The sequence below is a fragment of the Lepus europaeus genome, chromosome 20 (assembly GCF_033115175.1).
Source record: "Lepus europaeus isolate LE1 chromosome 20, mLepTim1.pri, whole genome shotgun sequence".
In the NCBI taxonomy this organism is placed as follows: domain Eukaryota; kingdom Metazoa; phylum Chordata; class Mammalia; order Lagomorpha; family Leporidae; genus Lepus; species Lepus europaeus.
This window is the reverse complement of record NC_084846.1, coordinates 9,219,034-9,231,135: the sequence shown is the minus strand read 5'-3', so window position 1 is coordinate 9,231,135 and position 12,102 is coordinate 9,219,034. Positions and strand designations below refer to the sequence as shown.

The 12,102-nt window shown below is 63.8% G+C and overlaps 2 protein-coding genes across 6 annotated transcripts in view; one reads left to right on the top strand and one right to left on the bottom strand.

Moving 5' to 3' along the window:
* Window positions 1-1,684: 1,684 nt before the first annotated feature.
* Window positions 1,685-4,327, top strand: LYL1 (LYL1 basic helix-loop-helix family member). 2 transcript variants are annotated; one of them, XM_062178856.1, is made up of 4 exons: window positions 1,685-1,812; window positions 2,330-2,684; window positions 2,773-2,864; window positions 3,530-4,327. In XM_062178856.1, the coding sequence occupies exons 2-4, from the start codon at window positions 2,353-2,355 to the stop codon at window positions 3,946-3,948; spliced, it is 843 nt and encodes a 280-aa protein (XP_062034840.1). In that variant the 5' UTR covers window positions 1,685-1,812; window positions 2,330-2,352; the 3' UTR covers window positions 3,949-4,327. The 2 variants fall into 2 exon arrangements, with proteins under 2 accessions (XP_062034840.1, XP_062034841.1); XM_062178857.1 differs by lacking the exon at window positions 1,685-1,812 and adding an exon at window positions 1,954-2,006.
* A 2,816-nt stretch (window positions 4,328-7,143) lies between these two features.
* Window positions 7,144-12,102, bottom strand: part of NFIX (nuclear factor I X) — an 82,796-nt gene continuing 77,837 nt past the window's right edge. For 3 of the 4 annotated variants that reach the window (XM_062178861.1, XM_062178864.1, XM_062178863.1), the window contains one exon: window positions 7,144-8,758. The gene's annotated coding sequence lies outside the window, so the exon portion shown is untranslated. The remainder of the gene's footprint in view (window positions 8,759-12,102) is intronic. The other variant, XM_062178862.1, reaches the window with a different exon arrangement.

Genomic DNA, 12,102 nt, shown 5'->3' with positions numbered 1-12,102 from the left:
GCCACCCTGGGGTGGGGGGCGCTCTAGGAGCCCGTGATCTGTCTGGCCTTCCATCCATCCACACCAGGTACTCGGCCATCCTGGGGCCGGCGCCTGTAGTTCTCGATGCGGCCACCAGGCGGCAGCCGAGCGCTCGTGCCCACCCGGTTTCTGCCCCTCTTCCCCACCACTGGGTCCCCTGACCACACGCGCTCCCGAGCGTGAGCGTGCACGCCAGTCACGATGGAGGTAGTTCCCCACCCCCGCCGCAGGCGCCGCCGCCTGGTTTCTTTGGCCCTGCTCTCCCGCGGAGTGCAAGTGGCGGAAGCCGGACCGGAACCAGGCGCCCAGTGCATCCGCTTCAGACCAGGTGCTTCCTGCTCTGCGGCCCGGAGAGGAGGGTGCGCCTGGCCCAGGGGCCCGGCTGCCCAGACACCCAACCAGGGGAGCCTCCAGCCCCCCAGTGAATGGGAGAAGCCCGCCCGGGACAGGCTCTTGGCCACGTGCATCTCCACCTGTAACAGAAGTCAAAGCTGCAGGAGTAGCAGAGTTAACACAGCTGCTTAAGACTTTAGCTCTGCTGACCCCGGAGACCAGCAGTGGGGTGGTTCCTTACGGGGGTCCTTGGCTTCCAGGGGGCCTGCTGGGTTCCGTCAGCCACCCATTTCCGGGCACATGACTGACCGATCCCAGTGCAGGGCACGGGCCATGAGGGTCAGTGGTGTGTCTGGGGCAGAGTCCCCTCGTATGTGTGTGTGGTGGTGGTGGAGGTGGGGTAGCAGGCCCCTGCAGGACCTCTGTCTGCCCACCCCCCCATGAAGTGGCCCTGAGCGATGCGGGATGAGCACAAGAGACCACCAAGCTGGGGCGGGGGGGGGGGGGGGAAGGTGCCGATCCTGCGAGCCAGAGCCCCAGAACCCTGGGGACTCTGCCCTGGGACACTTGGGCGTGGAAACCCGGCACGCATATTGGAGCTCCCACTCCATTCCTCCCCCCCCCCCTCCCCGCCCGCCAGGCCCAGAACACCTGGCCAGGCTGTCCAAACCGGCCCCCTCGGGTGCCCCACTGCAGGATGGGGGTGGAGGAGAGGCTGGGAGGGGCTCCGCAGAAAAGAGGAACCAGGTGGGGGAGGGGAAGGAAGAGCAGGCGGCCCCCTGGGTCAGGAGGCCGGAAAGGACCCTACCCCACCCCCATCAGCGCGGACACTCTGTTCGAAGTCAGAGGGCAGCCCCAGCCGCCCCCAGGAGGCTGCGCCGACCCTGCCTCAGTTTCCCCCCGCGTGCATCCGGGTGTCCGTCTCGCCCTGCCTGTGCCCCGCGGCCTCCCGGGGGTAGCGGAAGGTGAGGCCGTGAGTGAGGGGGTGACGGGACGAGTTCTGCCCACGCCGGCCCCCGGGGGCGGAGCCGGGAGGCCCGCGCTGGGAGATCCCCGCCCGCTGGTTTCCTCCGGGGTCAGCCCGGCTCCTTATCAGGCGCGGCCAGGCGACCAAGCCCTTATCTGCGCCGGTCCAGCATCCTCTGGCCGCTGGGCCCGGGGTGAGAGGGAGGAAACCGGGCCGCCGGAGGGGGGCGGGGACAGGGCGGGCCCGCCGCTAGGAGCTGCTCACTTTCCCTCCGCGGGGGACCCACGCCGCCGTCCCGGGCCCTTGGGAGCCCGGGAGGAGGCCGGCGTGGAGGGGTGGGGGTGGGGGCCCCGACGGGGCGGCCCGGAGCACAGAGCCCAGCCGGGGAGCAGGAGGAGGCCAGAGGAAGCTGCATCTTGGCCTAGGCTGCAGCTCTGCCTGACCGGACAGCAGTGCGGGGACACCCACCAGGCTGCAGGACCGGCGCTGGGGTAAGAGGGGAACCGGCCTGAAAGGTTCAGGATCCTGAACCAGGGCTCCTGCATTCATTCATTCATCCATCCATCCATGCATGCATTCACCCACAGGGCCCACGCACTGAGGGCTCGATCCAGCTGGGGCAGACAGGGACAGGGAGTCCCACAAAAACCTCACTGGGATACCCCGGGTCCTGTGGTGCCAAGAGGTAGCAGGGGTTCACAACCATGGGGGGTTGGGGTGGCAATGGGGTCCTCAGAGGGAGGCTGGGGTGAGATGGGGTTCCTGGAGCCCTGGTGTGAGTAGTGAGGTCCTACCTGCTGGGTTAAGGGGGTCGTTTTCTGCGAGGGGTTGGGGGGTCCCTGGGGAGAAGGGGCAGGGGGTGCAGTCAGGGGAGGGTCAGAGGTCACGGCATCAATGGTGGGGCTTGCTGCGGGTTGCAGGGCAGAGGGCACCCTCTCCCCATGGGCTAAGCAGGTGGGTGGTGGGTGGCCCTTTTTCCCAGTGGCTTCCTGCCCTCCCTGCCTGCAGGTACGCACCCCGCCCTGGGGTCCATGTGCCCGCCCCAGGCCCAGGCAGAGGTGGGGCCCACCATGACTGAGAAGGCAGAACTGGTGTGTGCCCCCAGCCCGGCGCCCGTCGTGTCCCCCAAGTCTACCTCGCCTGGGCCCCCGCGGGCGGAGGAGGCCAGCCGCCGAGGCTCCTCACCCCCCAGGCTGCCCCCTGGCGTGCCGGTGATCAGCCTGGGTCACACCAGGCCCCCGGGGACAGCCATGCCCCCCACGGAACTCAGCACCCTACCACTGCCACTGCTGCAGCTCTCTCCCTTGGGAACAGCCCCTCCCACCCTGGCCCTGCACTATCACCCTCACCCCTTCCTCAACAGGTCAGTGGGGGCAGCTGGAGGGTGGGCGGGGCTTGGGGACCAGGGTCACGCCTGCACAAGGCACTAGTGACCTGGGACTGCCTTCCAGTGTCTACATTGGGCCGGCAGGACCTTTTGCTATTTTCCGGAACAGTCGGCTCAAGCGGAGACCGAGCCACTGTGAGCTGGACCTCGCTGACGGTGAGTGTGGGTTTGCGTGGGTTGTGTGTCCGCTTGGGGGTGCACCCAAGGAGTAGTGGCTGCCTCCGCACCAGAGCCCACGTGGGTCCTGGACAGAGGACGGCCCACCCACAGAGGGAGGTTACACCCAGGTGCAAAGCCACGCCCCTCCCCCTAGCCAGTCCTGCACAGCCCACCGCCACCCAACACGAGGCAAACCTTACCTCTGGGAACAAAAGACGAAACAGCATGGCACCAGGGGGCTCAGGAGCCACCAAAAAGCCGGGACAGGTTTTAATGCACCGCTGATGTCACAAGGAAGTCCACCGTACCACCAGCCACAAGCACACGGCCAAGGTCACAGTCAGCCACAGCCACACACTGGGGCACACTCAGGGTGACAGCCGCAGCACACACAGCGGTCCCCTAGTGATGCTGGGCCACCGGCCAGAGCTGTGGGCAGTCGCAGCTAACCGCTGGCCACTGGGGTCCAAAGAGTTGGCGTGTTAGGTCTGGGGTTCATGGGGACCCACGTGGATCTCGCAGGTGGAGTAAGCCCCAGTCCACCGCCCGGGGTTTGGGGGGCCCCAGGAAGGTGTCTGCGCCCTGAGCGCAGGAGGAGACGCGCCCTCTGGGTCCCCCTGTCTGATCCCCACGGGGCCAACCCCGCCCATGTCTGTCCGCAGGGCAGCAGCCCCAGAAGATGGCCCGGCGCGTGTTCACCAACAGCCGCGAGCGCTGGCGGCAGCAGAACGTTAACGGCGCCTTCGCCGAGCTCAGGAAACTGCTGCCGACTCACCCGCCCGACCGGAAGCTGAGCAAAAACGAGGTGCTGCGCCTCGCCATGAAATACATCGGCTTCCTGGTGCGGCTGCTGCGGGACCAGGCGACCTCGCTGGCCGCGGCTCCCGCCCCGCCCGGGCCCCGCAAACGGGCTGCGCATCGAAGCGTAGACGACGGCGCCCGCCGGGGCTCTGGACGCAGAGCCGCTGAGGCGGCTGCGCGCTCGCAGCCCGCGCCCACGGCTGACCTAGACGGCAGCCCCGGGGCGGCGGCCCGGCCCATCAAGATGGAGCAAGTGGCTTTGAGCCCGGAGGTGCGGTGACCCCGCACGGCGGCGGCGGCGGCGCCTCTGAGCCGGCGGGCACCGGGGGACTCGGCCCACGGCCATCGCTCAGGAATAAACACCCTCAAAGAAAGAAGGGGGCCGGTGAGGACGTGCCGGACAGGGAGACCCTGGGGAGGGGGGTTTCTGGAAGGGGACCCTGCAGACTTTAAAAAAAAAAAAAAAGCAAAAACAAAACCACGCACTGCCCGCTGGAAGTGGCCTTGCCCGTGTCCCCTTCGCCAGGGTCCAGGAACCAACATCGAGCGGTCATCGGACCCATTGCCCCCGAGCTGGGGAGTCCTCTGGGGGGAGAGGCAGGGCCGGGGAGCCGTCGCCCTTGTCGTTGGCGCCCCCTCGTGGAGTCCCCGAGGACAGACGCCCCCCACCCCAGCCCTGGATGGCGTCTTGCTGCGCGCGTGGAGAGCGCGCTCCCAGAGTGCGCACCAGGAGACCAACTCCGCCGCCCCCGCCCCCGGCCCCTGCCCCGGTCTCCCGGTCCCGATGGCGTCAGCGAAGGCTCAGGCGCTGTTGCTTTTGTTTGTCTTTATTTCTTTATTTCACATACACATTAGCCATTCAATGGAGAAGCCGGAGAGTCAGGCAAAGATGGTATAACCGTAGCGCAGTGACGGGGAGGGGCGGGGCGGGGCGGGGCGGGGACAGACGGGCTGGCTGCCTACTTGCATTCCGCTAGGACACTGAAACCCAGAAAACAAAACAGACAGTAAACTACCCTTGTTTCTTATGTATCTCAGTGCAGAGACGGGGGACTGGGGACGGCAGGGGTTGGAAGGCAGAGAAAGAGAGAGAGAGAGAGAGAGAGAGAGGGGGGAGACCAGGCTGAAGGAGGAGGAGCCAGGGACGGGGGCGCTAAGGGGAAGCACACCAAATCCATTAGTACTATATATAGAGATACTCGTATATACTGCGTTTCTTAGCCTAAGAAGAAACTTGTTTGACGGGACGGGCGGCCTTTGCGGTCCGCGATGCTGGTGTTGGTCGGGCGCACGGATCTCCCGGGAGAGGCCGAGGCGGGGCTGGCCCAGGCTGGCTTGCTGGGGTGGGGTGGGGGGCGCCCCGAGGGTGGGGAGGGGGTGGGGGAGCAGAGGCGGGGCTGGGGAGCCCCTCGGGCTGTCGATCAGGGGACGAAAGTTGTGACCTTTATTGCTCCTTTTTTCTCTCGTGTGTGTGTCTGTGTGTGTAGGTTTGGAGGATGGGGGGCTGTCCGTTCAGCACGGTGGGGGTTCGAGTGTGTGTGTGTGGGGGGGGGTCGTCTGAGCCACCCGGCCCCTCTGGGACCCAGAGCGCAGCGTCCGCTCCGCCAGCACGGGGGTGAGAACAAGGCACTAGGTCGGCCGGCCAGCGCGGGGGGCGGGTGTATAAGGCAGTCGACAGGGCTGGTCGCGGAGGGTGGGGCGGGGCTGTGTGCGTGCGTGCGTGCGGGCGCGGGCCTGTCCCGGAGCGTGGAGCCTTCCCCCGTGCCCCGCGGAGGGCGCCGGGGACTGGAGAGGGGGATGCTGTTGAGTGTTGTTGGTGGGGGCGCCGGGGACGGGGGCTTGGGGGGAGATGAAGGGACCAACTTGCTAGCGCGCTCCTGGGAATGCTGGTGACGGTCAAGTTGGTGTCTGGCTCAAAGAAGGGCGCTCGGGGGCGGGGAGGGAGGGGACGTTTGTTCGTTGGCATTGACCTCTGCGGGGGGGAGGGGCCGGGACCCCCCGCCGCGCCCCTGTGCCCGGGCGGGGAGGGGGCGAGGAGGGGGCGCTGGGCCCTGGGGAGGGGGCGCCCCGGGGAGACCCGCGGCCGGAGCAGCCCCAGCCGCCGGGCGCATGCCGCTGTCCCGTTCCGTTAAACTCAACAAAGAAGGGATATGCGTGTTCCTAACAAGTGCAGGATATTTGATTCATAAACTTATGTATAATAGTTTGTGGGTTTTTTTAACGTACTTTTATAATGTTAAGCACCAGGGTTTTTATGTTTAATTATTTTAAAAATATTTTTTTCTCTAGTCCTTTTCCTTTTTTTTTTTTTTTTTGATCTGTGGTGGTTGTTTTTTTTTTTAATATGTCGAGGTGGTTTTTTAAAAAAAATTTTTTGTAACTCTGACATGTTGAATGTTTCCTTCAGCCCTCCCACCGAAACTGAGAACGAAACGACGAAACAAATAAAAACCCCAGATCATTCTCGTCAACGCAAGAAAACGACTTTAAAAAAAAAAAAGTGAAAACGAACAAAAAAAATAATAAAAGGAAGAAACACTCAGCTTTCGTTGTCCCCACGCAGGGCGGGGGACAGGCCTAGTTCTTTTAGCGTCCCCAGAGCCGCGAGGACGTTACAACAAAAATAGAATGTTTTTTTTTTTTCTTTTTTCTTAATCTCTTAACATACAAAGATAGGAAAACTCTCTGACACATTGCACTTGATTCAATGAAAACAAAAAGTCCATTTCCCCCATATATATTTTTGTGGGTTTTTCCCCCTCTCCTAAAACGTCCCCACATCGGGTGCCCTCGCTGCCCCCTCAGCGACACTCGGGAAAGGGGGCGGCCCACGCCCCCCACCCCAGCCCTTCCGGGCCGCCCCCGCCGGGCGCGCTCCAGCCCGGGCCCAGCTGGCCTGCAGCTTCCGACCTCGCCCGGGCGGGTGCCCCGCACACCCCGGCTCCCCGCAGGCTCGCGGCGCCCCGGGAGGCTCCAATTGTCTTGGAGGGAAGGGGCACGGCTCCGCGCGCACGCGCGCACGGCCGGGCAGGAGAGCCCTCCGCTTCGCTCTCAGCTCTGACCCTGTTTAGCCACAACCCAACTGAAAAATCATTGCACTCTGACCGTGCAGTCACGCCCGGCCCACCCGGCCCACCCCCCATACCCCCACCCCGGGGAGGCTCCCGAGAGATCCACCCCCCCTGCCCCTTAGTCCTGGGGTCCCCCTCAGCGCTGCGGCGCTGCCCAGGAGGGCTGGTGGAGGGCTTCGCTCCACTTCCATCAGAAGTCACCCCTGGGGCCAGCCACCTCGTGGCTTGCAGGTGGGGTGGAGGCACCCACCCCTGGCCCTTCGGCCCCCAGGTTAGGGCCGCCCTCCCCTCCCGCCCCCTGCTCGGAGCCGCAGCCTCACAAGCTAGATTCACAATAAATAAAGCCCACAGCCCACCCCTACGTGGTGCAATGTTGGATTGACTTCCAGAGGGACCCTGACCTGTGCTTTATGTTTTCATGAGAGAGAGAGAGAGAGAGAGAGAGAGAGAGAGAGAGAGAAAGAGACGGGGAAGGGGACTGGAGGGACGCATAGGAGAGAGTAAGGCACAGACAAGCCGGAGGGACCAACCACACCCGGAGGGCGCTGGGCATGCTCCTGCTCCCCTCCCTCCCAGGGGGGCTTCTCAAGACCCTCTGAACAGGCCCCCATCCCTTGGGGGGGGGGGAGGAAGGGCTAGGGGGGAGAGCTACTTCCTGTGGTGTGTTTGCAAATTGTTCCCAAGTTGCTCAGATGGAAGAATCCCCAACTGCAACAGCGCGCAACACCCGGATGCTGACTGCCCCACCCCTCAATGCGAAGACGTTACAGCTAAAATCCAGAGAGCGCTGGCTATGTGGGGGGGTGGGGTGCGGGAGAAGGTGGGGAGGGGACGGAAAGCTCCAAAAAGAAGAAAAAAAAACCCACTTTTTGCAAAGGACGACACCCAACACCCTCCATAGGAACTGAAAAGTCGGCGCGCAGGACGCCTACCTAAGCCCAGGTGGCGGCTCAGCCCACCGCAGCGGCTGCCTGGTTCTCCTCGCTCCGCTCCGGGTGGGGGGGTCCCCTTTCCGCTCCGCTCCCGGGCCCGGCCCCCGCAGGGCTGTCAGCGTGAGGGGCACGGGCCGATGGGGGCGGAGCGAGGGCACCTACATGCAGGGCTGGGGAGCTGGACGCAGCGGGGGCGGGGTGGGAGGCGACCCGGGGCCCGACTCCCCCTCCTCGCTCGTGGCAGCGGAGGTTGGGGGGGGCTGTCCCAGGCTGGGCCGGGCCGTGGAGAACATTCTTTCTCCCATGGACTCTACGGAGAGCCCCGGGAACCGCCCCTTGGGCTCAGAGCGGGGGTGGCAGGACCACCCCTCGCCTCTGGGCTCATTATAGCCAGCTCCAGGGGGCGCCCTTGCCCACCCGGGCGCCTCCCAGCCTGGGTCAGCACCTGGCGTCAAGAAAGGGCCGGAGCCCAGGCCGGGAAAGGGGGTGGGGTTGGAGGGGCGGAGTCTGGGGAGCCGGGGTCGGGGCGAGCCCGCGCGGGTCTACACCCCATCATCCTTAGGAGCTGGTCCTCCGGACTCCCTGGGGGAGCTCCAGCGGAGCAGAGGGTGTGTGCGGGGGAGGGTCCCCCTAGGAAGGGCGGGGGCGGGGGCCGGGCCCCTGCAGAACTGTGTGCTGGGTGCTTTGCTGGGGCTGGGGGATTGGGCTCTGTCCCCGGAGGGCCGGAGGGCCGGAGGGCCGGGGCGGGGGCGGGGAGGCAGTGCCGCCGCATCCTCGCGGGCAGAGTCCCGTTCGCGTGTTTCTCTCTGCTCGGCTGTTGGTGCACAGCTCCGCCGAGATCCCCTCCGAGGGCTCTCCGAGGACTGGGGCTGCTTCTGGGGCCCGCGGGCGTCCCCGGGCTGGAGGAGAGAAGGGCTGAGTGGCTGACGACTCTTTAATTTTTGCTTTTCGGTGGGGCTGGGCTGGGCTGGGCTGGGGGATTTTTTTTTTCCATGTCTCAAAATTTCTTCTCCCCCCCTTTTGAGGAACCTCTTCATTTTGTTGTTTCGTTTTTTTATATATATCGATCTTATCAGAGGAACCAGGACTACAACGAGATCAAAAGGAAGGGGAAAAAAAGGCAATATTGAGAACAGCCCAGGCAGGCTCCACCCACTCCCGCCGGCCCCCTCAAGGTCCAGGGCGCTCCAGGAGGAGGAAGCGCACCCCCCCCATGGGAATTCTCCCGACCCTGCCCACCCTCCCCGTGCTAGGGTCCAGCTGGCCTTCCCGTGGGCACTGTGCCCAGCGGGTGGGACCCCCGTGGCTGTCGCTGGCACAGACCTGGGACCTGGGCCGTGTCTCCGACTGTTTGGGTTTTTGTGTGGGTCCTGGAGGGTGGGGAAAATGCCAGGCTGGGGCCTTTGTACCCAGAAGCGTTTGGGGAGTGGGGTGGGGGGCTGTCCTAGCTTCTTGCTGCGTTTTCTTTCTGTCTCTTTGGATTAAAGGCAGAAATTCCCGTCTGTGCACCCCGCCAAAGTCCCACAGGCTGAAAGACGGGGGGGGGGAGGTGGGGGGGCAACCACATGGCTTCAGTCCCTAGCAGCACCAGGCTTGGGGGAGGGGCCGGAGCCCACCTCCTGCAATCTACCCTAGGAGCACCAGACGCCAGGGAAGAGCCGCAGGTTTCCCGGGGTGTGTGTCTCTGTCTTCTCCCAGAACGCCAGCAGGGGGCACCACCTTCCCACAGACAGGGCTTTGTCTGGGAGCGCATACCCAGGGCAGAGGGAGAGGGGCTGGGCTGTTTGGCTCCTGCCCCACCTTGTGGCCAAAGGGTGGGGTGGGGGGACCTTCTCCAAGCAGGTGCACCTAGCACTGCCCTGAGGACGCAATGGAAACCTCAGAAGGTGCATCTCCAGCCTCTCCCTGGCCCTGAGTCAGACTTCCATACAGCCTGCCAGCAGGTACTGACTCACTCCTCCCTGCCCCCAGGCCACACAGAAACCAGGCTCCGAGAGGGTGGGTGACCTGCCCGAGGCCACACAGCCCTCCCAGAACAGAAGCAGGCATCCACAGCTGCTGAGGCCGGAGGCTGTGCCTGGGGGGAACCCAGGGCTGCCACCCGGGCTGTCAGGGCTGGGGTGGGGCCTGAGGTGGCTACAGCCCCGGCTGTCCTGAGAAACCAGAAATCCCATCTTAAAAATGCTGTCAGCCAGCACCGTGGCTTAACAGGCTAATCCTCTGCCTTGCGGCGCCGGCACACCGGGTTCTAGTCCCGGTTGGGGCGCCGGATTCTATCCCGGTTGCCCCTCTTCCAGGCCAGCTCTCTGCTATGGCCCGGGAAGGCAGTGGAGGGTGGCCCAAGTCCTTGGGCCCTGCACCCGCTTGGGAGACCAGGAGAAGCACCTGGCTCCTGGCTTCGGATCAGCGCAATGAGCCGGCCGCAGCGGCCATTGGAGGGTGAACCAACGGCAAAAAGGAAGACCTTTCTCTCTCTCTCTCACTATCCACTCTGCCTGTCAAAAAAAAAAAAAACAACGCTGTCAATCAGCTTATGTCTACAGGCCGGACCTGCCCCACTTGGGCCCTGCGGGGCTGCTGAGTTGGAGAACCGGCAAGGGCCCGGATCAATGGGGACTTTGCTGCGATGGTGACCATGCGCTCTGTCTGTCTGTCCAGGGCTGCCACTAGTCCCCCAGTGGCTTCCAAGACCCTGGAAGCTGAGTAGGGTGATGGGCGGACTCCATTTTTCTGTTGTCAGTTTGACTTAAATTTGGTCGTGTGTGGCAGGTGGCTGCCACTCTGGACCGCGGAGGGATCTGGGACTGCCACAGAGAGGCTCTATGGCCTACCCCACAACCGGATAAGGACCACTGCCAGACCTGCCCTTGCTCTGTGCGGTCCCCTCCAGCACCTGCCACAGGACCCAACCTCAGCCACTGACAAAGGATGGCCAGAGTGCCAGGCCCAAGGCATCACAGAAGGGTGGGAGAGAGCCGGGGCGGCTGGATCTACTTGGGGGGGGGGGGCATGGCCAGGCCAGGAGCCAGCCTGGGTGAGGTGCACCCCCTCCCCCAAAATCAGGCCTTGGGGTTTTCTGTGACTTACTACCTTAGGGGAGACTACAGGGAAGCCTTGTACCATGGGTCCCACAGGTGTGGGGGGAGGCTATGGCTTTGGCTGTGACCAGGACAAATCATGGCAGGGCCCCAAGCCTGCCCCTCCAGGGTCCTCTGAGCTGCAGGGCATAGGGACCGTGCCAGCTTGTAGAGGGGGGCGGAATGCCCCCCCCCCAGGAGAGGAAGACCCCAGGGACAAAGGCAGCTTCGAGGGGGCTCCCTGGCACCCGCCTTGGGTCCCGGGAATGGGATCTGCTGCCAAGCCTGGAGCTGCCCTTTTTTTTTTTTTTTTTTTTTTTTTGCTCACCCCTTCCTCCCCGCCTCCTGATTAAAACTAAGTAAAAAAGCGCTACCCAGGGAAAGACAAAATTGCTAAAATTCTCTTTTCTTCCCTCATTCTATTGTTCTCTCTCCATCTGGCGCTGGAGAGATCAGCTAAAGTCACTGGTTACTGTGGAAACCACCCCCTGACTGTAGCCCTGCGCCCACACCGCGTTCGCCTGCCCCCCCAGGCCTGAGGGCTCCCCCCCAGCCCCCGCCCCTGCCCCCAGACACACCTGCCTGCTTTGGGGACCTGGACCTGGGCCTGCACTCCTATTGCCCACCTGGGCCCCCTGCCCTAGACTGGGGGGTGGGGAGGGACACAGTGGAGGTGAGAAGCTGTTTCCCCAACTTGCCTCAAACTCTGACTTGGCCCCAAAACATCCAAGCAAAAAGTGAGTGGGGGGGGAGGAGGTGAACAGGGAAGACTCTGCAGTGGGAGAGCCTCAGGCCCCAGCAGCCGTGGAGGCCCCGGAGGGAGGGAGGGAGGGAGGGAGGGAAGGAGGGAGGGAGGGAGGGAGCAGTGGAGCCCGCTGCCTGGTGCCAGCCCAGAGCCAGGAGGGGCGGCCGCCTGCTGTCCCCTCCTCTGGTACCCCCTCCCGCCCACTGCCAGCAGGGCTCTCTGCCTCCCTGGCACAGAGCGGAGGGGGTGGCTCCAGCCCCTGCTCGGAGCCATTGTTTTTCTTCTCAACACCCCCAAGTTCAAGTTCATCTGGGTGTTACATCATGTCTGGTTGCTCCTGGAAACCAGACGGGTCAGACGTGACTCTGGGGAAAGGGGGTGGAAGGCTGGAGGGGGCTGAAGTTCGTTTCCCCTCCCTGCCTTGCCGCTAGAGAGCTCTGGAGTTTGAAGTCTGACAAAGTTTTTTGGCTTTTTCTTTTTCTTTCTTTCCTCTTTTTTTTTTTTTTCTTTTTTTGAGGAAAGGAAAGAAAGAAAAAGAAAAACCCTCAAACCACACACACACGAAACTTTCATCCACCAACTTTCTCTGGACGGGGGCCTCAGTAAGCG

What these genes read in the sequence shown, in the direction of transcription:
- LYL1 (XM_062178856.1), top strand. Translation starts at nt 2,353, where the DNA reads ATGTGCCCGCCCCAGGCCCAGGCAGAGGTGGGGCCCACCATGACTGAG. An exon ending in CCTCACCCCTTCCTCAACAG is followed by an intron (nt 2,685 to 2,772) that starts GTCAGTGGGGGC and finishes ACTGCCTTCCAG; the next exon opens with TGTCTACATTGGGCCGGCAG. An exon ending in TGAGCTGGACCTCGCTGACG is followed by an intron (nt 2,865 to 3,529) that starts GTGAGTGTGGGT and finishes GTCTGTCCGCAG; the next exon opens with GGCAGCAGCCCCAGAAGATG.